Consider the following 26636-nt stretch of genomic DNA (forward strand, 5'->3'; position numbering starts at 1 on the left):
TTGCAGAGTACACGAAAGCAAAATAATTCACTGGAAAAGTCCTTTGCAGGTCACTCCTGGAAGGCAAAGGAAGTGATGTCCATTTTCAGGTTTGTCCAAAATAATCACATAGCAGCTTTTCTGACGGTTGGGTCAAGTGGTCTCAGTAGGAGATGGAACCAACAGAAACACTTTCCAGAATTCCTTCTATGACAGCTAAAAATTTTTTTGCATTTGTATTTCATTTTGGTTTAGTTCTTTGGTTGTTTTTTTTTTTTTAATGCAGAATAACAGTGAACGAGATGAAAGGGAGTTTTCATATAAAAGTAAAGCATAAACAGAGAAAACATTTCTTCAGAGAAAGCAAAGCAAAGCAAAAGTAATCAGTCTTTTCTTCCCACTCTTACAGTGAAAACAGTATGATTCTATAGATCAACCCCAATGAAGTTAATGGAAAGATTCCTCAGGACTCAGTTCCTGGTGGACTTTGGTGGACTTTGGAGTTGTACTGAACTGGTGTTTCATGACAAAGCTGCTGGCATATGGGCAGGATCCAGTCCTGTCCACCTTATTCCAGAAATAACACAAGCAGTTGATCAGAGACCTATGGGGTCATGGCCTGCTTATCTAATGGAAAAAACTAGGTAGTCTTTTTTGGTGGTGACAGTTTTCTTCCTCTCTACCCTTCATAATGGCTGTAAACTGAAAAGCAGGCATATAAAGCAAGACAATACTGTCAAAGCAGATAGAAATCAAGCTATGCTGGCTGGTGAAGTTACGGTGCTTGGGGAGACATGAAGCATTGCTGAGATGGAGTGTTTACAGAAAAAATCCCACAGCTCATATTTGTATTATGTATTTATAAATTCCTGGAACTCAATTTTATAGAGGTTTTGATTAATGGCTGTACTGCAGTTCAGCTCCAAGCCCATTGAACTTACTGTACTGGAACTCAGCAAGACATACACTAGCCAAATATGAACACTACTACTAGAAAGTGATTTAAAGGCAGTTCATTGCTGTGGAGGCTCTGCTTATTGTACATGTAGGGATCATAGCTAAAGAAGAGCCTCTCAGAAGCCTTCTTCAATTCAGAGTCAGATATGTGTTTGTCCCAGATACCTCCATGGTAGAAGAGGTGAAGAACAATGAAAATGCTGTGATTTTTCCCACTGCTTTTACAATAAAATGAGTGCAGCTCTTGTTGATGTATGGATTCTCCTAATTATATATTTATGTCACTTCAATCACAGTATCTTCGAGGAGCACGGCCAAATGCTCAATTTTCTCAAGCTGGTGGTGTATGCCAACTGGTATCCCACACTGTGGTATTTGACATTAGTGCTGTTTCTCCCACACTTCAAAGAAGACATCTGTGGCTGTGACTGGCAAATGCCAACTTAATTGTTGATTATCATAATAATATAGTAAAAGCAGTCCCATTCTGTTGAGGTGGGAGTCACTTCCTTAAATACAGTCCTTATGGCTATTATAATTTGTGAGGTGAAACTCGATGCTTGTAATCTCTTGGCATGCCAACTGGAGTCAAATGAAGGCAATGTAAAAAAAGAAAAACCTGGATGAGAAGATTTTCCAACTTTGATAGAAACTTCTACAGTCACTTGGTTGCAGCCTTCCCAGATAATGCAGCCTTCAACTGTAAGATGGAATCACTTTAGAAGGTGCAAACTCAGTTGGATCACAGAACTGATACAAGACAATAGGATCACTGTGTATTTCACCTACCCTCTTATAATTATTTCTTATGAAAAATAAAACAGAGGATAGATAATTGTTATTGATAATACAAATCTTTATAAAACATAAGGAATGTCTGTATTCCTTTTGCAAACACAGGAGTTAGGGCAACTAAATCTCGCTTCTTTCTGAGCATAGCATAACAATGAGGCTGTATATGAAATCCTGGAAACCTGAATTTACAAGTAAAAATTAATACTGAAGAATTATTTCTAAGAAAGATTTTCTCCTTTGGTAGCTTGGCTTTTCAGTTTTAAAAGCACTAAACAGTTGCAATTATGCTGGTTTATTATATAGTCCTACTCAAATAAAAAAATTTAAAAAAATGAAGAGGTATAGAGTTGCTGAAATTCATTTAATTACACTTTTGCAGCATAATGGGCTTTACATGAAGACAAGGCTTAGCCTGTTTTTAATGAAAATCGTACTTGTTGTTATGACTGCTTGCATTTGGATGAATGTCCTTTATTGTTAAGTCTAAAATATTATACATAGGTAATTAGCGTGATCTATTTATGGCAGAATTACATATCTTTGTTTTGTTTGTACTGGTTTTCTTCAGTACCCATCTTCAATCAAGTTTATTTTTACTTAGCTCTTGTTACTTTCTTTGAGCTTTTCAAGGCATAGTGGCTGTCTTTTCATACTCAAGCACTGTTTTGAAAGATAACTGAAGTGACTTGTGTGTTTCTTTTCAAAGAAGACTTTCATTTGTGTCTGCTGAAGTCATAAAATCACAGAATGGTTTGGGTTGTAAGGGACCTTGAAGATCACCTAGTTTCAGCCTCCTGCTATGGACAGGGACACCTTCCACTAGACCAGGTTGCTCAAAGCCCCGTCCAACCTGGCCTTGAGCACTGTAGATAGGGCATCTACAACTGCCCTGGGCAGCCTCTGCCAGTGTCTCACCACCCTCAAAGAAAAGAATTTCATCCTAATGGCTGATCTAAATCTACTCTCTTTCGGTTTAAGGACATTCCCGCTTGTCATGTAATTTATACCCTTGCAAAAAGTCCCTCTCCAGCATTCAAGTACTTGGTTTCCAGATGGTTCAAAAGCAGCATTTTTCTTGTTGTGTCACATTTGTACCTTATACTGCTGTGATGGTTTGGTCACAACTAATGGCTGTCAAGCCAGTGATACTTTGATTTGTTATTTCAGAAGTCCCTGTTGCATGATTTAAGGACGCTAAGTGGGTCAATCACCAGTAGGACACTACAGCAGAGAGTCAAGCTCCAGTAGGAGTGACAGCAAATCATAAACTTGCCAGTTTAATAGGAGAATATGGGGGGTGAGGGGGAGAAATGTTACAGTCTATGTTAACTGGGGAGAAAAAATAACCAGTGGTGATTTAAAGAGGAAAGGCGAAGACATCAAGAGCATGTTCATATATCTATAAATCATTAAGATTTTAGATTCAGCTATATTCCCAGGCTTCCCAGGCTTTCAAAGTAAGATTGATGGTAGGTAGCTTGGGCATATTTGAAAGTATCAGAAGTTGAAGTTGAGCCTAAGGATTTGGATGCAGTAGACCATTCACACTGGATAGTTAACTTACACACAAAGTAGTGATTCATGCCATCTTGGATGTAGTCATGCCTGGGAATTTCAGGGACCAAAAGAGTGGAGGAGCCATGAGTGACCTCACCAACTCCCAGACCTAACATTTCTTTGGCACAGTACTTACATGAATGTTATAGAGAGATGACAGCTCCCACTGATATAGCTGTGGGTATCATGCATTTAGGGGATAAACTCTGGTCTCCAGTATCTTGACATACACTATTACTGAAAATACGAAGGATTAGGGAATACCAGAGGGATCATGTATTTTCATGCTGACTCATTAAGTAATTTTGAGTAAGTATTCCCATAGTTTTCCCCAGTTTTCTTCAGCTTTATCAGTCCAATTCCATCTCGGCTAAAGGAGATAGACAGGCTCCCGCTGACTTCTTTTGGAGGTGAACTGGTCCTGCAATGTGCCACATATCCTATATACAACTATTTGCTTAGAAGCCTAAAAATCATGGAATCATAGAATCAACTAAGTTGGAAAAGATCTTTAAGATCATCAAGTCCAACCATAAATAGCTAAAAGCATATTAACAAAGTGCATGGATGCTCATTAACTGGAATTCTTTTGCATAAATTGTATCCATTTTATGATTCATTTTTTTAGCTGTCATATTATAAACCAGTCAACAATAGGAAAGTCGTGAAAGATTAAGAAAAGCACAGGATAACCATCTTTTGTTGCCATGTAACCTGCATGAAGGTATACGAAGGACAGTCTGTCTTTGTGCCCAGTGAAACTCTGACCACTTAACTTGTCATTGTATGTCCATGTTTTAGGGTGATACCTTTTTTTTTCACTAACATACTTTAGCAACTAGAAGCCACTTTCATGCTTTCCTGTGTAAATTTATTGTGAGAAATAGAGGAAAGGACTTTCTGAAAAATATTGCAGTCATTCCTACATGTTAACCAAGTAATGTATTTTGGTTTCTGAGAACAAAATTGTCAGCAAAAGGTAGTTGTACACAAACTTCATGTGCTAAATCTCATAGTGGTATGATTTATCTGTGTAGGGAATATCAATTCTGTAATCCAGGAAAGCTGCGTCTTTGTCAGGCAACATAGTAACAGGACTTGTCCAGATGATAGATGCAGAGCATAGAGACAGAGCAATCATGTCATTAATTTTTAATTAATTAATTAATATTAATCAATATATCTTTGTTGTATAAAAATGTTGAGCCATTCTTCAGAGTAAAAAGTTCTGAGATCTGCAAAGGTACCAAACCACTTTCAGCATCTGAAAGAGTGAGCACATTTAGCCAAGTTTGAAAATCCTATGTAAGATTCTAGTTTCACCTATTTGTTTCCAGAGATGATGACTCACTGAAAAGAACTGAATATATGTGTGTTGTTTCTTGAACCTACATTTTGGTTAAGTCATCACTGTGAAGTTTCACTATGTGTACAAGGTGCAGATCCCCCAGAAAACTTCACTGATATTATTGTGATCACCACAAATATTTTCTTATAGATAACAAAAATGAATTTCTTTTAAATGGTCTTATATAAAACCAGTAAGAATCTGTGATCAGAAAATAGTGCATGGATAAGTTTTATTAGCAAAATCAGTATCATCCTTTACATAAACAAGCCCAAATATATGATCTACTATACCATCAGCAAAAAAACACTGTTAGTATCCTTCTGGAGGTGAGGGGTGAGTGGGTTCACACCTTTGTCAAGCATGCTTCAGGCTGCCCACAGACCATTGGTCACTGTCTGCATCAGTCATGAGTCTACCAGATCTAGCAATACCATTTACAGCTTTATTCATGTAAACCTTTATCATAGATATTCTGTAGCTTGGAAGATAGTGACAAACAATAAGCTAGCTTTTCCTAGGTTTTATTTTTAGTTTTTTGGGACACAGATGAGTGAAATGCACAGTTGAGACAAATATCTAAATATATTTTTGCCCATACATGAATAAATCCAGGAACCTTGGGTACAAGAGTTGTCTTCATCTCCCATAGCAGCTCCCACAGCAAATACAGTCTCTCAGACTTTACAGTGCACTCAACAGTATCGAGACGAAGCTAATTAGTGTTATCATTCACATTTCACAGGTAGTAAAGTAGCTTTAGATAGCAGCATTCTTCCTATACTTCAAAACCACTAAACGAACTCCAGCTACCCAAAGTCAAAACTACAAAGTTGAAACTAACAAACAAAAAACTTCAGCTGTGCAACTAACAGTCAACTTCAGCAAATACATCTCAGACTAAACTAACTTGTTTTGTCTTTACTAGTATAACATTGTGGCAGCTACATGTTCATCAGTAATGCTACAGTAAAAATTGAAGTCAATTTTAGCCACGTAAACAAGTCCTCAATGTCTTTCCCAAACTTTAGAGGGCAATTCCCAGGGGAGTTAGAAACTGAGCACAGGTTAATTGCCTTAACCACCAGACACTCTTTATGACTGGTTAAAGACTGAGAAGATATCCTGCAAAATTCTCGGAACTGTCAGCTTTCAATTGGCCCCAGCAGTACTTACAGTCATGAACATTCAGAAAGCCATAAATAATAGTCTTCATGATGTTGAAGCCTAGTTCCAATAAGATCATAGGTGTTTGTAACATTTTTCTACAACTGTATGAAAACCCAGATTTTAAATTTATTATATATTATTCAGTTAGTTATGGTAGATTTTTAATTATTAATGCTATTGCAGTAACATCTGGAGACCTTCATCAGGATCTGGTTTCACTGCCCCAAGACTGTGTAAGACACAGCTCTTCTGAGCTATAGTGAATGAGACCCCACAGACTTCATCATGTAAGGGGAGAGGAAGCAGGGACATGCTTCTGGCATCTAGGGCTGGTAAGCAACCAAGATGTTCTGGAACTGTTCGATGGGCACATGTCCAGTCAGGAGAAGGGCCGTAGCATGAGGCTGCAGCTGAAAATAAAATCTTCGCGTAATGCTGCTTTCACACACAACACCGTGAGGTGAAATACTCAGCTACAATGCAGGCCCATGATATTTCTCCTGTTCTATGACTTCAGTTAATCCAGCATGCAGGTTCATAGAACAGGAGAAAAGCCAACAGCAGTGTTTGATAGAGATAGGAGGTTCGTCCTTTCCCTGCTCAAGAGTGATAGGAGCCTCAGAGTTCTGACAGAGCTCACGTTCAGGCATGAATTAAGGTGCCAGCTTCCATCCCACAAAGCTCAGAATCCAACAGAAAAGGGTGAACACATAGCTTAAGAAAACAAGGCAGGGGAGGGGAAAAGCTGACAAGAGAAGGGGATATGTGTATGTATGTAGCTGGGTGCTCAGTTCACAGACATACCCTCAGGCAGTCTATACCAGCAAACACAGCAGTAAGATGTACTTGTAAATATATATTTTCGCTTACTCAAACTGTAAACAGTGATGACAGCTGGGAGAAGAGCAAATATGAGTAGGAGGGAGGAGAGGAGATAATTTTTGTTTTTAATTTCTCAGGAAGAAATAAATTTGTGAATCTCAGAGCTGGTGAAAAAGTGCACTGGCATCAAACCATAAAACAGTTCCTGCATGTCACATGCTGACAATGGGGGGGGCAGGGGGCAGTTAGTTGGGTTTCTGGTTTGTTTTTTTTTTTTCACTGAATGATGTAATTTCACAAAGCATTGAAGCATTTTCAGTTAAGGGCCAGATCCTCACCACAACGCAAACCAGAGTAATGACATTAACCATGATGCTATACTACGGAAGATCTGGCCAAATTCAGATGTCTGTACTGTCAGGGAAAAAGGACTTCCAGGGCTTTTAAATATTTGTAATACTTTGGACAATATTGTTCTTACCATTCCACTGTAACATTATCCTTCAGGTCATTGACCTGTTAGTATCTAGCAATCAGATGAGATTCCCAGTCTTCCCAAATCCCTGCAAAGGTTTTGAATCAGAAAGCTCTAACCAATTAAACACAAACTGTGTGGAAGGAAAGCCTATTTACTTCAAGCAAACAATTTGTGTTCCTAAACATATTTTTGTTTGTTTATTTCTTTTAGAGTTCAAGTCAAGCAAGCTCTTTTGATCTTTTGAACCCAAACATATTTTCAGATGGTCAACTTGTAAAGTTTTTGACATTGACTCACGTTTTTTTTGCCACGTTAATGATTTTTAACTCTTTAGGACTTCTTCAGCTTTTCTGATACAGCTTCTCAATTTCAAGTAGAACTTCAAGCCCCATTTCATATTTGTAACTGAAACATGCTCCAGTGATTTAAAGTGGTTTTGGACTTTTGCAGACCCAAGATTTAGCTTTAAGAAGTTACCACTTGCTTTGTTTATTTGCTCTAGGTATTTAATCTTGTTTCCTTCTCTATGTACAATTCTACTCAATATAGGTTCCTACACTCTCTTCATCAGCACACTATGTGACTGCACTTTGATTTGGAGGGATTTTTTGAAATTTTCTTGTATTTCAAATGCATATTCTATTCTTCCTTGCATTAAAGGTCAATGATGTAAGCTTTTTTCTGGGCTGAAACAGGCTGACAAGGTCCTGCAGACTACACAAAAAAAAAGTTAACATAACATAACTCTATTGAGTATGAAAGAAGACTTCTCAGCTCTTCATGAAGGGCGTTGAATCAAATGGCCTATAGAAACAAATAAAAATAATGACAAAGAACAGAAATACCCAAGAAGTAATTTGTGCAGGTTCTGATTATCACACAATTCAAGCTGGAATGAAAGTACTAAATCAAAGCAGAGGGTTTGAAAGCATGGAGGTTCCATGGCAGCTGAGTTCAAAACTGAGATCCTGACACAAAGTTTGGCTTCTTGATCTTTAAACCAGAGAGGCAATTTGCACTCAAATGCAAGGTGTGCCCTATTCCTGAACACTGAAAGAAGCAGTGCATATGAAATCATGTTCGAGGGATGTCAGACTGCCTCTTTCTCACAACTAGAAAAAATATGAACTAACTGACATCCTAACACCAATTGCTTCTGTACAACTTAAATAACACCATTATCAGTTTTGCAGTTTAAGTTAGTATGCATCAGCCCAGGAACTGGAGTAGAAGTATAAACCTCAATTATCTGCAGCTAATTAGCTTTATTTTCTGCATTCAAAGCCTGGCCTCCTTTGCCCACCTGGGCTAAAGTTTTCAGGAACTTCTGTGGTGTCAGATAGTACCTGCTTAATGACGTGGGAAAGAGGCCTATGTTTTGCAGCTCCTATCCCTCCCTCTGGAAGCCATTCTGCAGGAATGAAGAGCAAGGACAGCTTGTTTCTTTGTCAGGCAGTTTTCCACCTGCAAAACTGAAACAATAGGAGCACAGTTCAGCTTCATGGGAATATCATGAAAGTAAATATTCTAAAGATACTAAATCATAAATTTTATAAATTTGAGGAGAACAGAAGGGCTTGTCTAGAGCCACAATTCCACCAGTTTTCTCTGCCAACAAAGCTCTCTAATGGGATGACAGCATATGACAAGAAAAGGGATTGAGCTACCAACAGAGTCATACCCTTTCCCAAACATAGGCTAGCTATACAACACAAGGACTTTGCAGCAGTAGGTCTGCGTCAGCATTTCAGCTGTACAAGGTTTGAGAGAGATATTTTTATTTTAAAATCAAAAGGAAAAATTCTGATGTAGATCTTGCCTGGGCCTACAGATGGTTGACTCCACCAGATCAATATCCTTGCAAGCGACAATCACCAGAGGCATGATCATGTGTAGATACAGCTACCTTCCACAAGCAAAGCAGACTAAAGGAGTAAAAATCCATTTTTTTGAACCAGGACAGGTTCAAAGATTATTCTGCCCACATGGTTGCGTCGAAGGCAAGCAGAAGTAGTGCGTTCCTGGGGGGAGGATGCTTTTTTGTCATTCAGGCTTGTTTTGCACAAGTGTAATTGTATACGCTGCAGGGGAGTTTCTCCAAGTCTAAACTAACATTGAAGGAAGAGAAGAGGCACAGGGAAAATCAGAAGTCCACAGGAAGGGTGTTTGAATTAGCTAGTGAACTGAACAGTCTGGGAAATTTTTAAGTGCATACATTTCTTACACAGGAACCTGGTGGGAAGGCAAAAAGAAAATAACGCTTGTGAAGATGCTAAATACAATTTATTCCGAGAAAAATGATCAAAGGAAATATTTGTGCAGGAAGAAATTTTATGCTGTATGCAAAGCATAGAAAACTAATTGGGAAGCCACTGTTTACAACAAAAAAAAAATCCTCTTTGGCTTCTAGTCCAGAAAACAGCAATCAAGAAAAAAAAAGATAATAAGCTTCTGTGTTGCATTACTTTAAAAATTCACTTGAAAAAAAGAAAGTAGTATAATAATGAACTGAGGCAGAAAGCAGTGTTCATTTTACATGTAGAATTTAAGGGAGTTTGTAACAGCAACACTTGCAAAGGATGATTTTGTTGGGCTTATAGTTATGGAAAGGGAAAAAGTTGTGGTGAGTTAAATGACATTTATAGACTAGGAGGGTCTGATCTAACTGATCCAGATTAGTCCTCCACAGCAGTAAGACCTTAAAATTAGGTCACAGGGATGAAAGGAGAATTTAGTCTAAACTATTTCATACAAAAGCTGTCTGACATATGGAACATGTTACCCTAAAGAGTAACTAAAGCAAGGAGCATAAATGTTTTCAAGAAAGAAAATGACAGGGAACTGCATAAAGAAGTTTCCAACCATGAAAGCTTCAAAAAGAATAAAATTCCTATTTATTTATGTATTTATTTAGGGTAGTCAATCAGTATCTCCATTCTGATGGGAAATTATGATAAACATTATTTCTTTCCACCTAACCCCCTTCTTAACTCTGTTGTTTGTGGGATTTAGTTTGTTTTGTTTTCATTGGAAGGGCTGCAGTTTAGTCTTCCCAGAACAGAAAGGACAAAAGTTAATGCAATGTTAATGGCTATGTATTTCTTCCAATACGTAGTGGTTTAAAAATATTATTCTTTGTATTCTGATTTACTTTCACTAGAGTTTTATGAGTGTGAAGATTTTTTAGTAGAAAATGAGCATTTTACTTCATTTTACATATCAGGACAAACCTCATGTCCTGAAAATGTTCTTATGGTTTAGTCTGGCTAGAATTAGACACTGGCTAGCTATCATAAGAACAAGTCATGAGACAATCTGTGATAGTACGGCTGGCCCTATTCTGCTGTCCTTTCATTCCTTGAACAAGTTCTTGTTCAACCTGATGGCTAGGTATTGCAGACACTGTCTCCTGCATTACCCTTTGGGCTAAAGAAGTACAGTGCTTTTTTGATTCCTGTATATTGAGAGCCAACCTCTAACGTAATGTTTTAAGACAGATGCAAGGACTCAGGTAAGTAGAAAAAGAGAAAAGCTGATCAGGCCAAATTGCAACCTCCCACCTGAAGCCTTTCAGCCTGTAGGAGAAACAAGATTTCTCCAGTGGTTAATTGAAAGTGCTGCAGATTTACCCCTAACACAAAATATACCATTTAGGCAGCTCAGCATAGATAGGCAGGATGGATATTTACCTTCCGGCACACACTGGAAAGTCAACCCTCAGTGATGCAAGGGATTTAAATCCCTTAACACAACTGTGTAGTTTTGGAACCAGAACTGAAGGCAAATACTGAAAATAAATCCAGACCTTATTGTAGTATGAAAGATCTTTTCAGTTAGAAACAAATAAAAGAAAATTGAAATACCATTTTCTTTATATTGTGAAAAAAAGTCTCTTTTCCACCACAAAAACTGCAGGTTAAGAAGAAGGCAGTGAAGCTGCAATGTGTTTTTGTGGAATGGTACTTGCATTTTAAGGTATTTCTTTCATTAGAGTGTAAATAAACTAGCCCCCTTCCTTGCAGTAATGTCATCTTCTTCATTTCACATAGCTGTAGAGCATCTGAAACAGCAAAACAGATGACTCCAATATTCACAGCATATACTAATATTTTTTCCAATTTAAGAGAAAGGAAAGAATTTGGAGAAATTATGATCTTAGTTTCATCTTGTTCAGTGAAAACAGAAAAGAGGGTAAGAAGGTAACTTGGTTTTACCACCTTGTTCAAAAATTTTGTTATGCTTCCTTCTTTCCTTTTTATTAGAGATATGACATGGAAAGGTCTTCTAAACACAGAGTCACATTTTCTTCTAACTTGCACCAGGGTAAATATGAAGTAGTACCACTCAAGTCAATGGAGTTATTTTAATTCTAAGCAAGCAACTTAATCAGGAGGCACAGCACAGTTTCTTAAATTCCTCCAGTTTATTTGGAATCATATTGATTGTGAGCATTAACACCTGACCTATTCCCTGTTGGATTTCCTCAGAATAGCTTACCAGTATTGACATTAGCTGAACAGAAAACTGAGCCAGCTCAGACACTATGCCAGATTATGACCTCAGTTATATGCAACTCATCTTACAGTCGCCTGCTTTCTGTGTGACCAAAAGCAGAATTTGGCCTAGATATTTAATTTTTAAGAGTTGCATATAGACAATTGTCTCCAAGCATAGCAGCATTTAATAGTCTAAAATGGGAATAAATCTTTGCAATTTTCCTTAATTTCTAGCAGTCCCAAAATCTGTGTCTTATCTTTTCTAAATGACTATTTTTCTTGTAAATCCAGCCTCTGCCCCAGTATCTGAGTCCCATAGTCCAGGTGATCTGAATCCCCCAGTCTTGGCCTGCCTGGTTATCTTCTGCTTTCTACTCACCTTTCTCCCAGTCAAAGCTATACTGAAATCACAAACTATACCCCCGTATATATGCTAACAAGAGTAAGGTCTTTATGACATGTTCAGAGAAGACATTTCTGAAGCTCGAGCTGCTTCCAGACCACAGATTTTGGTTTAGGGTGAGATGATGGGAACATGGGATAGAAAAAGATGTATGTGTGTGCTTTTGCCTTTTTCTGAGAGGACTCAGGAAATATTTCCCAAGTATGTGTAGGCTTCCTGTCAGTACCAGCCACAGGAGACGTTGACTTCCATTTGAAAAGCCCTTTACTACTTGTAGCTCAGCAAAGCTCTCTGTGTTCCATTTATCAAAAAGACCTGAGAAATTATCCCCTTTACATCCAGTTATCCCAAGATCTTGACTGACCTCTCACCTTTAATAAACAATTTCCCCATATGTTTTCCTCCCAAAAGTTCCTGAGGATGTGATCATTTTGTTTTGTTTCTGCAATGGGCTTCCTTGTTATATTTTCTAGTAACAGACTGAGTTCAGGTTAGGAAGATGCTGGTCTTTCACAGGTTTCAGTGAGCATGTTCCATTTTCTAGTACTGATAATATCCTGTATCATTTTAACATTGGCCTCTGACTTGGAATCTGTACAGAACACACTTCCTAGGTTAAACTCACCGCATATTATCAGGACTAGTACCCAGGCAGACTGGAATATAAGAGGGAGGGAGGACTGTGCCTTTCTCTAACACACACACACACCCAGCTTTACTCCCATGACTATTCAAGTTCAGCTTGGTCACTGCAACTCTGCCAGCAGCAAGGAGACCAGGGGCTGCTCACCCTATACTCCCTGCTGAAAGAAAGTGAGTGGAGAGGGGGTGTTAAGATGACAGAAGTGCAGAGAGCCCAAGCTTCACCCCACTCTGCTTCCTCGCTAGCCAAAGTAGCTGGCTGGGAGCATGGGAGAGTAAACTGATCCACGAGAAGTAAAAAAAGAAAACAAATATAAAGGAAGGATGAAGTAATTGACTCTTGTAGCAGAGCAAAGGGAGTGACTTTGGTGGTGGAGAGAAGATAGGGAGGAACTGTGACTGACTCACAATATGTTCTGTACTCTGCTCCTGGGGAGATGCAGCTGTGCATCTCCCCCTGTATAGACTACACTGTAGTTATACTGTCGTCCAAAGTAAGCATCCCTAATTCTCCCACTTCCTGAAGCACAACAGCTTTTGGCTCCTTTTTAATCAGTGATTTCTACTGTTCAAATTGAAGTCTAGGACCAGGCTTTTCCTATGTGCAGAATTAAAAATCTCTCCCTTGATTATTTTGTTAGCTCCTGGGGAAAACTACTGAACTGTTACAGCCGATTTACATTGGCTTGCTCATTTTAAGGCTGATTCCAAGTTATTTTTAATTCCTCAAGGCACCTGAGATCTTCTGCATGGACACCTTTGGCAAAGTTTTCTACATCCTTTTTCCTCCCTCTGCTTGCTTTCCTGTTACTTCTAACTTCACTAGAGTAGGGGCAGTTTCCTTTTTCTACTGTTTCAATAGGAAGAAATATGGCATGGAAGTACTTTTAATTTAGGACACTTGACCCAATGGACTTCAGTTTGGGCCAGCAGGGTGTTGGGAAAAAATGGAAGGAAGAATCTGGTCCAGTGGGCAGAACCAGGCAGAACCTAGACCTCATGAGAGGAGGGTCCGAACACCATCTCTCCCATTTTATTCACATGTGACCGTGGGCTCACATAACCTTGGAAAAGTCACATAAACTGTACAGATGTTAGGTTCCAAACTAAAACAATGGCAAAAGCACTTGGTCACCAAAGGCATTCTTAACTATGAAAACAAAATTTCATGCTTACCTTCCATTAGTCCTCATGCACTCACAACATCTGCTCTTGCAGTGAGGTTGTGAACACCCCATCTTTTATAAAAGGAGTAAACTTAAATATGCAGCAGCACCTCCATAGCTCATATCTATCATACAAGTCCATTATCCAGTGATATAACTAGTCTTTGTGTTATCAGAAGTCAGTAGGTGTCTCTCATGAAATGTATAAAGTGTGCATATGACAAGAGGTGAACAAAAGTCCAATTTTTCTGCTTCTAGCTCCCTTACCCTGGGAATTATTTTATTCTTTCCCTTTTATAGATAAAATTTTTCATAACCAGAATTCCTACACTAAGAAGAAATTTTCTAAAAAGGCATACCAGTTATTTATCATATAAGGAGAGGCAATGCCAGCTGCTGTACATCTCATTTGTCTCCTTCCCATGCCCAGTTTAAAACCTTGCTTTTCTACCAAATATCTGGAAATCATATGCCTGGTGAGAGACAGCATGTGTTAAAGTACTCCCAGTTCTAAAATTCTTCTTTCAAAGATTTTTAACAAAGTGGAGGGGAAGGCATTGTGTATTAACGGCAAAGTGGCATCTGGATTGAAAGATAAGAGAAAGTACAGTGGTTTCCAAAAACCAAGGCAGTTTTCAGATGAGTTTTGGACCTGGCAGATGTGCAGAGCCTGCATTAGTGCAATAGGAGAACACAGGGATCATGCTTTGACTTTGGAAGGGAAGGCTCAGCTTTGCAAATTAGCGGACGCTTTGGATGCAGTTTAGCAGAGCAGTCAACCATAAGCTTCATGCATGAGCAATCTGCATTTCAGTGGGGCAGCTCATGCAAAAATCGTACACTCTGCTAGACTGGAACCAGAATACTCTCACCATCCTTGAGTATTAACCCCTAAAGGTAGTCAAACTCACAGCAAAACGCTAACTGAGACTAAAATTAGAAAACTTCCATGTCTCGAAGAGAACTGCATACAGGAAATTTTATCCACACAAACATTGATGAACCAGGGGATTCACAAGCAAAGTTCCACTTCGGGCAAATTTTTACAAGGAAAAAAATGCAGAGTAGCTAGATTTACCGGAACAGTCTTTACCCTCAGGACAAGCCTATATGTAAACAATTTGCTATAAATTAATGCTTCTAAGCTATAAATTAATGCTATAAATTAATGCTTCTATAATTAATGCTTCCAAGCAAATGGTACCTTAGAAATTTGACTGGGCCTTGTAAGAGGCAGTGTTACCCTAACACTGTTTCTACTCTCAATGCAAACATCTGTATTCAAGGGTCACAGTAGAGCTGGCAGAAAACAAAAGAAATACCTAATTTTGGGTTTTGTTTTGTTTTTTCAAGAGAAATATCTCAGGGTAACTTCAGGAATTTTTACTTCTACTTAAACAAAAGATCATTTCAGTTTTAACTAGCATTCCCTATTACTTTATTTCTGTTTCCTTTTGGGTGTGAATTCTCTTTGTACCCATAAGCTAGGTTTAGGAACGTAAGATTTTTCATACTGAGACTCGAATAATTTTTGAAGCTGCAACCTTTGTTTTCGTCTGTTTGCTTGCTTGATTGCACTTTCTTAGTTCATAAAAGAAAAAAAGAAATTGGAAGGTATTAAAAAGAATGGAAGAGGAAGTTTCCAGTTTCTAAACCAAAACAAAGTAGAAACCCTTTTGGTTTCAGTGTAAAATCCAGCAAAATAATGATCTTGAAATTCACAGTTTGGAGCAGTTTTCTTCTTGAGTTTCTTAACATCGCAAAAAAATACTAATTAAAAAAGTGTTTTAAAAATTTATCTTTTTTTTCTTTCTGCAAAAAAACAAAAGGCAGAAAAGGGAAAAAATTCTGATAATCTGAGAGGTGCTTCCGTTTCTCCTCCTGCTACTAAGTTGAACAAAACCCACCTCAGGCATTTAAAATAGAATTATGAGAGCAATGTGGACCACTTCACCTTAACCCTTTCCATGGCTTCCCTTGCTCTTTCCAGGAGACATCAAATATAGCTGTGCCTTTGCTATACCCAGAGGCCAGGCTTGACCACCCCCCCCCGAAGTGTGGGGAGGTGAAAGAAGTGAGTTTCATCTGGAAAACTACTGTCAATTTTAATTACAGAGAGCTTAAGCCCTCAAAGCATCTCTCTGACCAAAATAAGAGGAACTGCAACTATTGTCTTACTTTATACATAACAATTAATCAGCCCTGGTTGAGCCAAAGTAGGTCCAGGTTGACTTGAAAGGTTAATGGATCTTCAAACTGCTTTAAAAAAAGACTTAGATGGAGTTTCAGGGCTCCAACGAAACATGAAACCAGGCCTCTTTGGTGTGGCTTTGGGCTTGTTACAAACATCTTGCAGAGCTTGAAAACCGCTTTTGATGATCAGCCGAACTTCCCGTTCCTTAGTTTAATCCCATTTTTCCTGATTGCACTCCTTTGCCCCACCCTAAAGTGAATGCTCTCTGTCACCAATCCACTGTGCTTTCTGTCAGCTCATAGCAAAGGCTTGCACATCCAAGGCAATTTCCTCAAAGATCAGTTATACAACCCTTCTAGTAAATTTTGCTGCTCTTTCCTAATTTTTTTTCATATGACAATACCTTCTAGCTTTTGCACAGCTTTCTCAGTTTTTCTGCTGTGCTGCAAAATGCAGTGGAATGACTCAGTGTTCTCATTTGCTGAATACAGTGCCTTTCCAAGGTTTTAGATCATTCCTGGGGCTGATCAGGTATTGCTCCTTTCTAAACTTCTTTTCCCCTCTGTATATCATGGCTCAATACCACTATTCCCCCAGCACGCTAGCTTGTAATTTCTACTTTGACTTTCATTTTGTAATTTTCTGCCAATATTTTATGTCTCCATCTCCCCAGTAGAGATTGTATTTCTCTTTGCTCACTGCTGTTTGCATCCCCTCCAAATTCAGCTGCAAATTTAATTTGTTTGCTGCATGGCCCTGCCACTTTTAAGAAACAGCAATGAAAAGATTAACTAAACACACAGAGTTTAGCAGCTTAAATTATCCACTACCATGATTTAGTTCTGGTGCTTTCTATTCTTCTGTTTATAAATGACTTCTCAAAGAACAACAAGAACAACAAAAGGCAATTGCTAAGTATGGGAAAATCTTGTTTTTGTAAAATTAGCCAGGTCTAGTCAAGTCATTGGAATTTATTGATTTAGCTAAGGATATGACCTTTAAAATTCTTGCTACTTTGGAGAGTTTTCAGAGCTACACAGTACTGATATGTAGAGAGACTTCAGCTTTTGTGGACATTGTTACCCAACTATGGCTTTAATTCTGCAACTGACTGCTCATCTCAGATGGTATTGTTTTTATTTCTTTGCATTTTGTGCTTGTCATTTATCTATCACACTTCCATACAGCATTACAGATGGACTTTACTGATACAGCTACTACATGAGAACCCCAAGTAGCAGCAGAATACCTGCATGACCTTGCAAGCATCATGACTTTTGTCTAGTCCAGTTTCTGTTCTTTAAAGCGGTAACAGTGGCAGCCCTCCTACTTTGTTGGTATTAATATAAATGCTTATAGAGTGCTCAAATATCGGTGACATGAGAATGGTAAAAGAAAACAGAAGATAACTTACACTGAGAATATTTATGGAAATATATTTGTTGAGATGCCTCATTACTCTCAAAACAGACAATCACCTCCCACGCAGCATCCAGGCTATCACAGTGTAATGCTATTGTACCTTGTGTGGAGAAAGGAACTCTTTACTTTTGCTCTCTTAGTAGGGCAACAACATCCAGCTCTTTGAGGGAGAAAACAAAGGATGTCAGGCTATATATCTGGGACAATAAACACCTCACACCATTCCACAGATGTAGAAAGTAATGAACAGAGACTGACTTGACCAAACTGTTCCATTGAATCAGAGAAATCAGGATACCAGCCTCCCAAAATCTTGTTCTGACCTTCTCAATACAGAGATCAGTTAGTAAATTGGTTAATGCAAAATTATACCATGGCAGTCAGGGTAGACACAGACAGGTGTAAATATCATGTCACAAAAATGTCAGTGATGAGAGGAATTAAACCAGAAAAAGGTGTGGCTGTGACTGAGAAAAGCCTACTTACTTCTGTAGTTGATTATAGACCCGGGGATGTAGCTAGTACGGTTGACATTGTACCCGACATTATTAATAGTGAAGTCCCTTGTTGGGACTGCTAGAGGATGCTGGGGAGTGTCAAATGCCTCCAGGGAGGTTTCAAGTGCCCTGAACTCCAGACAATGTTGGTGGTGGGGGAGGAAGGTGCAGGGCTAAAACCTAACAGAATTAACTTTGCACAAGGTATGAGAAGCAGCTGCTGTTCCAACTAGTGACGTAAGCATGGAGGAACTGCTTCTGACCTTTTTCTCTTGGAAACAGGCAGGTATGTGTAAGGTGATTGCTTTTTGGTCTCCAGAAAGATTTATCTGTGGAAAGATCAAATATAGACACACGTGCCATTGCAATCAGCTGTGTCTGAAATGAACCAATATTGCCATGGTTCTACACAGCACATTTAACTGTTCATAAAACATTGTCCCTTGCAGCAGATGTATTATCACAAAACTGTCCCTCAGAAAGTTGTCACCAGTCAGAAAAGCTTTCCTCAATGAGCAACAGGGTCATGGTCACAATAGTAATCATAAATAGTATTGAAGATTGGTTCAAAGTGCAGATGATACTTTTCATTCTTGGATGAACAGCTGTCTTGATGTGCTTTGCTCAGACAGTCTTTTGAAGAGGAAAAGGAAATGTCAGTGACTCAGAAGACTGAACTCCATTTCCAAAAGAGATTAGGTATACACCATTCACTTGAGAATACTGGGGCTCAGTGCTCAGATGCGTCTTCTCTTAAAAATGGCTTTGAGTAATGCATAGTTAAAAACTGACTTGCTGCAGAGATAAAGAAACTTTGGTGGCCTCGGCCTCATATACGGTGTGTAGCTGCATTCCCTAGCCCATCTGCAAGAGGAATGCATTAGCTTCAAATTCCTTCACTAACTTACGTTTTGGTTGACCCTGAGGATGGGAGGGGTAACACTTAAAGCTGCCATAACTCAGTCCCACTTGATTTTGTCTCTGAATTCTTCAGCTTCTTAGTGAGTCTGGCTCTTGTGAAAGCTTTAGCTTCAAAATGTATGTGTTGAAATTTCCATATCTTGAGTAGTGGAAATGTTCAGGAGGGTCTTACCTTCTCTAGAGGCATTCAGCACTCCACAGCAATCTACCTTAATAAATTCTTCTACAGGACCATATTGTCCAAATAATCGATTACTATTATGAAATACAGTGCAAATTTTCATATGCAACTATTGTATACTTGCATCTTTCTGAATATTCAGAATGCAGTGATATTTTTCTTGTTTGTACCTTTTCAATATCCTCTTAAGCACAGAGGAGAAGAAGTACACTTTGTCTCAACATGGTTATTAGGATGAGGGAATCAACAGGGTATTCTGCTACTTGTTGCTCTCTGTGAGTTTGTGAAAACAATGCTTAGCAAGCAATGAGAATAATTACACTGTCATCTCTGGCAAAAGCCTGAATAAGCTGTCAGCCACCACAAATGATCATTAGTTACTCGGTCTGAAGAACAAAAGCTGCTCTTAAATTTTTCAGAAAGTGCCAAATACTTCAAGCTGACTTAGATAAATCATGTTGGGATTACAACGCTGAACATGAAATTCACCAGCCACTTTTCCTTCTATTCCAATTCCACTTAGCAATGATTTAAAAGTAAATGCTTAGGCAGTATCTCACAGAACTTCATTATTTTTACAAAACATATTAAATGACACTTTGCTCTTCAACTGCTTAGACTGTTCAGAAACTGATTAAAATAATTTTTTTTTTAATCATTACAAACCAAACAAAACTAAACAAAACTTTCCAACATTATGTAAAGTGTTGAGTCTGAAAAAAGCAGAAAGTGCTCTGCCAGAGTCTGTTGGGGATTCATTTTATTAATGGAAGTAATAGGTAAGCTTATTTATTTCTCCTAAATTTAGGCTTCCTGAGACACCTAGATTAGACAGCATTAATGCTCTGTTAACACTGCAATGATAAGCAGGAATAAAACCATTAAAATAAAGTAAAACAAACCTATAGTTGAAAGATCAAACAATTTTGTAATGCATGAGCTTTTTTTATCCGGTGTGCCACAAATGCCAGCAATCTTTAAGTCAAACTTGTTTAGTGCAAATTAACAACTGACTCTATATTACCATCCATAATGCCTAATTGTCTCTCAGTTCAACTTCTTGTTCCTTTAACAATCTTCTTTGCTTCTGTTGGATGCTTGCAATCACTTTTGAAAGCCTGAGTAGTATCTCTGAATAAGGGGAAACTACCACTGTGCAAAGGAACTAACTAAAATAGACCAATATATCTTTCCACCTTCATGTCCAATGCTTTTCTAAATTCCACATAGCAGTGTTTTCGGAGTACATTTAAAGGCTGATTTGAGAGCCATGTTCTTTCACCCCCTTTTTAATTAAATTGGGCAAGAACTCAAGGCATCCCAACATCTAGAAGGTCACACAGAGCAGCACAGCACAGTAGCAGGGCTGGTCCAAAGCTTCTCAGTGGATAAGGAAAAAAAACTTTCTGTAATATGTCAGCAGCCCTAGATGAACCCCCAAGATACAAAATAGAAAAGGAATTGGGTGATACAGGAGGAAAGAGACATAAAACAGTGTGAATATCCCAGCAAGAAGATTGTGTCAGGCTGCTTATGCTCATACTAGGTAGCTCCTTACTATCTGTGGCACAGGCAGAAAGTGAGACAAGTAGTCTACCATTATATCCAGCCACTATTGAGACCCAATCAAATGATGAGTTTGACGTAAACTAAAAGGTCAAAAAGGGATACCTTTTGATGTGAATCCAGAGAAGGCACTGGGTCAATTCTTCTGGATTCACATCATCTAAACTGTTCTACAACCACATGGCTTCTAAGTTATGTAGTAGGTACTGCACAGTAAGATGAATATACTGGTTCAGATGGATGTGTTGTTATATCCAACATATACTGAAGACCCATTAAAGTCATGTGCCTCCATACACCTTACTGTTGACTAGCTGTGTGTCTAGCTGACCTGACAGCCCATGGAAACAGAAACAGAGCTGAGGTACCTGCATTAATACTCTAGCACAATCAAATACCAGGCAGAAATGAAGTGGAAACAGTCACTGATTATAGTCTCTATCTGTGTCTACTAACATTACCTCAGTTTGATACTGGACTAGTGAGCATTCTGCTGGGCTGTGCTTTTATTCTGAAGTCACCATGAAATGATTGCTTATGCCTATTTGGGACCTAGACCCAGGCCCTAAATATAGTATTCTAGTCTGTACTTTCTGTAGGAGTGTAAATAGCATTGTGTCCATTTCTAGGACCATTCATCACACTTACTTGACTGGGAACAGTCCACAAAGACAGCTAAAATGACCCTTTACAGAAATTTACATATGGAAAATTTCAAGAAGAACCTTGAAGAACAAGAAATGTGTCTCACAATCACCAGCTAAGTAGAAAAAGTTTGGCTTGAACAAAATTTGCTTTTTTACTTGAAATGAATACTTTATATTTTAAGAATTTTTAACGAAAGAACAGGAAAAATCATGTGAAGGAATAAATTCTTGGGACATTTTTATACCATTCTTCAAAAAGCTAAAGAAGGAGCTATTGCTAATTGTGCTGGCGTAGTTTCTACTAAGGTACATACAAGTCTGTGCCCCAGGACCCTGGATGTTAGGTTAGTCTTCTTTCAGACAGGATACCTCTGTTAAAGTCTTGCCTCTGAATGCAAGTCTCCGTTATAGGTAACTTACTCACTAGGCCATAGTGACTAAGCTCTTTTTCTGTTTTGTGAATTCCATTGTGTAACTTCTGAAGCATGTCCAGAACACATCAGAATTATTTGCTTTGAAAATAAGAAAACATAAACATTTTAATATCTTGCATTTCCCTCACCTTATCAGTTTAGCAACATACAAAACAAAAAAAGGTAAATATTGCATATCTTCAATTTAGACAGGCACAAAGTTCTATTTTGGCAATGAACCATTTATCAAAAAAAAACATAGTCAAGCCCTACAAACCAATTCACATTTCAGATGACTTATACTCAAAATAGATCCAAAGCCATAAACCAGCTGCAGTTTCCCAATAATGTCCATTTCTCCTAGCTAGAATAGTTCTTTAGGCATATTCTGAGGTGCTGGACTTCATAGACAACCTGACAATTTCAAGTTATGGACTGGAATGTCTCAACTTTCCACTTCTGAATCTCCTAGGTGGAGGAACTCCCTGAAAACTGCAGTCTCACCAAGCATTTACATTTTGTTTCCAAATTTTGCACCCTGAAACAGTTCAGAAAAAGATAAAAATTGGTTCTGAAACATTTTTGCTTTTGAAGCAAATAATTAGCCAAGAAGTAATCAACCTACAATTTGAATTTCAGGCTAACTTAACACCCTTCCCTCCAAATCCACATTAGCTTCAGAAAAATACTTCTAAACATCTTTCCATTAACAGGGTTCCTCCATGGACAAGAAAAATGGCTTATTTGAACTGATCTAATTCTGAGGTCCCTGGTCCTTCCTTTTTGTGCACACCATGACATTAAAGAGAGTCTGCAGGAGCTCCAGTCTTATTTTTCCAACCTCATCACCTGCTCCAACTTGTGTATTTTGCTAGTGCCACTTAGTTTTGAAACTAAGCAGACCAGTGATTACATGCAGCTGCATGTTGGCATGAATAATGCTTTCAGCTTTTCAGCTGAGCATTGTCAAAGCTTTGCTCACCATCCTATGGACCTGTGTGTCATACTTCATGTGGGTTAGCCCTTCTGAGTACTCTAAGGCAATCTGCTGAATGACAGCTGTTTTCTAATATTTTTACTGGTTTTAAAAACAAATAATTTATTGAGGGAAGACCAAACTGAACAAGGGTCTTTGTATGCAGCACAGTCTCGGTTCTGAGATCCATCTACGTTAAGTTCATATTTATTTAGGTATGACAGTAATTGTATGGTAACTGAAAATCTTAGATTATTTTGACTTTTTTTTCCCCAAAGCCTAACATTGCTGCAAGCAGCAGTCTAGATTTAGGTGAACTCATACTGTGACAAACTGAGAATGGAGAAAACACATTTCTTGTCCATAAAAGGACAGATCACACATCCACAGAGGATAGCTCTGATTTTGCTGCAGTTCCAAACTATGAAGTGGGGACTCTGTTGCTAAAAGGAGTTTTACTTAAGTGGATAGAAGATTGTCCAGTATTTTTTTCCTTTTTGTTTTGCCTTCTTAAGCAGAAAATGATGGGTTGTTTTTTTTTTTTTCCTAAAGTGGAAAATCTTCAATTCAAGAGGTCTGATATTTCCACAATTTCTTCTGAGAAAAACAGAGAATCCATAGTGCCACCAGTTGAGGGAGGGGATACTTCCCTCTGTGTCCAGCTCTGGGCTCTCCAGTGCAGGATAAACATGGACTTACAGGAGTGAGTCCATAAAGATGATTAAGCAACTAAGGCATCTGTCATGTGAGGAGAGCCTGAGAAGTCTGGGACTGTTCAGCCAGAAGAGAAGGCTCAGGGTGATGTTGTCAAAGTATAGAAATACCTAATAGAAGGGAATAAAAAAGATAGAGCCAGGATCTTCTCTAGGGTGTCCCGTGAAAGGATGACAAGAAATGGTGTGTTTTGAAAGGAAGTATTTCCCATGATTTAGTTTTTACATTGAAAATTGATTTAATGTAAACATAAATGCAAATAGAAAATATACAGTATCCACATGGAAAAATCCCACCTCCTTAGATGGATGCTCACAGTTCTCAACTTCACAAACAGGGAGGCAGAAAGATTTAACAAGAAATGACAAATGAGCTTCTAGAAGATGCTCAAAAGCTAGAATTACAAAGACACCACAGGAATCCGTAGAGAGTGGTGGATGCCAAAGTACAGGGCAACAGAGAAGAACCACACTTTTAGGTCCAGTTTTCAAAATCTTGATCTTGACTTCATTTTGACCTTTTTGCACAAGATTCTTCCACCTGGGGGAGAGAAGGGAGGGATGGAATGTGAGGGAGGGAAAAGGGGTAAACGGAGGGGAGGCAAAAAGAAGGGAAAGCAGGGGAGGGGAAAGGGGGAGTCCTCCACCCGTCCTTGAATATTTCTGAATACTGTCAGTTTTGTTCCAATTTATATAAATGTAATGAAGGAACTTGATTAAAAAACAGCAACAACATAAATAACAACAAAACAACAAAACAAAAACCAAAAAACAAACAAACAAAACCAAAAAGAAACACCAACCACCAACACAAGCAAAACAGAAACAGGCCCCAACCCTGCAAACAACTGGTGCAAAATGGCCTGTGGATGCATCTGAATTTCCCACTTGCATTATAGAGTCTTTCTGAAGTTCAAAATATAAGAAACCACACTTTGCTGCTTGACTGCATCCTTTTCCTTCAAGAATGTATTCTATTATAACACCAGAGAGAGAAACATAAAGAAAGAGCTATTGAAACATGATATATATTTCCAAGTCTATGATAATGCTCTTAGGGTAAAATCAAACACAAGCCGTTTGATGAATAGGTATTTGATGGAACCAGGAGATCTCAACACACAAAACTTGGCAACAGTTAACAAAGACAGAACTTTCTCATTTTACATCATTAGATAGTCTGCTACTCTGCATAATCTCTTAATTTTGAAACTAAACCACTCTGTAGAATAGACTTAGTGAGCATAACTCTGGCCTCTCTCTACTGCCAAGACCTGGATGCACTATCCAAAAAACTACCTACCTCTGCAGAGAAAGGACTTAACTGATGTATATGCCACTACGCATGGAAAAAGGAAAGGTCATCCTGAAAAGTTTATGCAATACAGATGAAATACTGGAAAAACAAAAAGAAAAGAAAAAAGACAGAAAAGGGTTACACTCATTATAAATATATAAATAGTACCTTCAAAGAAACACATAGCCTATGTACATCTATGAAGTGCAGATGTCATTAAAACAAATCCGAATTTTCATGTTTACAGCCTCTAATAAACTTTTCTATTTAATTGGTTTTATATTGACTTTCTGTTTCTCTGCAGATCTTACAGGTGAACAAGGTGATGTCCATCTTGTTTTATGTGATATTTCTTGCTTACCTTCGTGGCACCCATTCTACCAACATGGATCAAAGGAGTTTGCCAGAAGATTCAATAAATTCTCTTATTATTAAACTCATTCAGGCAGACATTTTGAAAAACAAGCTTTCTAAGCAGATGGTAGATATTAAGGAAAACTATCAAAACACACTGCAGAAAAAAGACCCTCAGCAAGACATAGATGGAGATGAAAATGTGAAATCAGACTTCCAGCCAGTTATCTCAATGGATACAGAACTCTTAAGGCAGCAGAAACGCTACAGCTCTCCCCGAGTCCTCTTGAGTGACAACACACCGCTGGAACCACCACCGCTGTACCTCATGGAGGATTATATTGGAAATTCTGTGGTGGTGAACAGAACCTCCCGGCGTAAAAGGTACGCGGAGCATAAAAGCCACCGAGGGGAATATTCTGTTTGTGACAGTGAAAGTCTATGGGTCACGGACAAATCATCTGCAATTGACATTAGAGGACACCAGGTAACTGTTCTGGGAGAAATTAAAACAGGCAACTCTCCAGTTAAGCAATACTTTTATGAAACAAGGTGTAAAGAAGCCAAGCCTGTAAAAAATGGCTGCCGCGGCATTGATGACAAGCACTGGAACTCCCAATGCAAGACATCCCAAACTTATGTTAGAGCACTGACTTCAGAAAACAATAAACTGGTAGGCTGGAGATGGATAAGAATAGACACCTCCTGTGTGTGCGCATTGTCAAGGAAAATAGGAAGAACATAGATCTGCATCTCTTTGCTATATAAATTATTACTTTAAATTATATGATATGCATGTAGCATATAAATGTTTATATTGTTTTATATATTATAAGTTGACCTTATTTATTAAACTTCAGCAAATCTACAGTATATAAGCTTTCTCTCTCATAAACAAGAGTAAAGGGTGTGTGCCTCTGCTGTGGGCAACTCTGGGTTTTTTAGACTATGTGACACTGCTTGTTGGCAGCATACCATAACTTTACTGTAAAATCTGTGTAAAATCAGTATTTTTCATTCAGTATTGTCAAGCCAGTGACTGTCATTTAGTAAACTTGTTAAAAACCAGATCAATGTCAAGAGTTGTGTACATACTTATATTCCCAGCTTTATACATTCATGTTGAATTGGATGCAGTGTTGACTCCTCACCACCAAACAGAAATGGACCAAAATACATGTTAGACAAAATACACTATAGACATCAAATATCCATAAAATACAATTCCTGTGTATTTTGCCTGTTTTGCCAGTGAAATGACTACTTTCCCTCTGTAAGCATTTCAGAAAGACTGTTAATAACCCAGCAACTTTCATTTATGTTTTAGAAGCACATTTGTTTTGCAACTGTTTCTAATGCTGCCAGTTCTTCATAGAAAAAATATGAAAAAATCTAAAATATTCTTAGCAGAAATTTACTGAAGCCAAGAACCAATCTGAATGGAACTTTAATGTAATACATAAAAAAATATTTCTTCAGAATTCACTATTTATTTTGATCAGTGTATCCCTCCTCAGTTATCTTCTGCTTGCATTATTGGATCATTCCTCTCTGTCTGTTTTTAAATTAGAAACAAAGCTGGTGGTGTCTTAACCTTAAAAGAGCCCTTGGCTTGGAAACTGTAGCAAAGAAAGAGATAGTA

At 38.2% G+C, this 26636-nt stretch overlaps 1 protein-coding gene across 1 annotated transcript in view; it reads left to right on the plus strand.

The window, feature by feature from the left end:
- NTF3 (neurotrophin 3) overlaps window positions 1–26062 on the plus strand; it is a 47350-nt gene extending 21288 nt beyond the window's left edge. The window contains exon 2 of the mRNA XM_062615544.1: window positions 24945–26062. Within this exon, the coding sequence (XP_062471528.1) occupies window positions 24945–25739 (795 nt within the window). The 3' untranslated portion in view covers window positions 25740–26062. The remainder of the gene's footprint in view (window positions 1–24944) is intronic.
- Window positions 26063–26636: the final 574 nt, after the last annotated feature.

The sequence above is a fragment of the Pezoporus occidentalis genome, unplaced genomic scaffold (assembly GCF_034315485.1).
Source record: "Pezoporus occidentalis ecotype Australia unplaced genomic scaffold, CSIRO_AGI_Poc_V1 ctg182, whole genome shotgun sequence".
NCBI classification, from domain to species: Eukaryota; Metazoa; Chordata; class Aves; order Psittaciformes; family Psittacidae; genus Pezoporus; species Pezoporus occidentalis.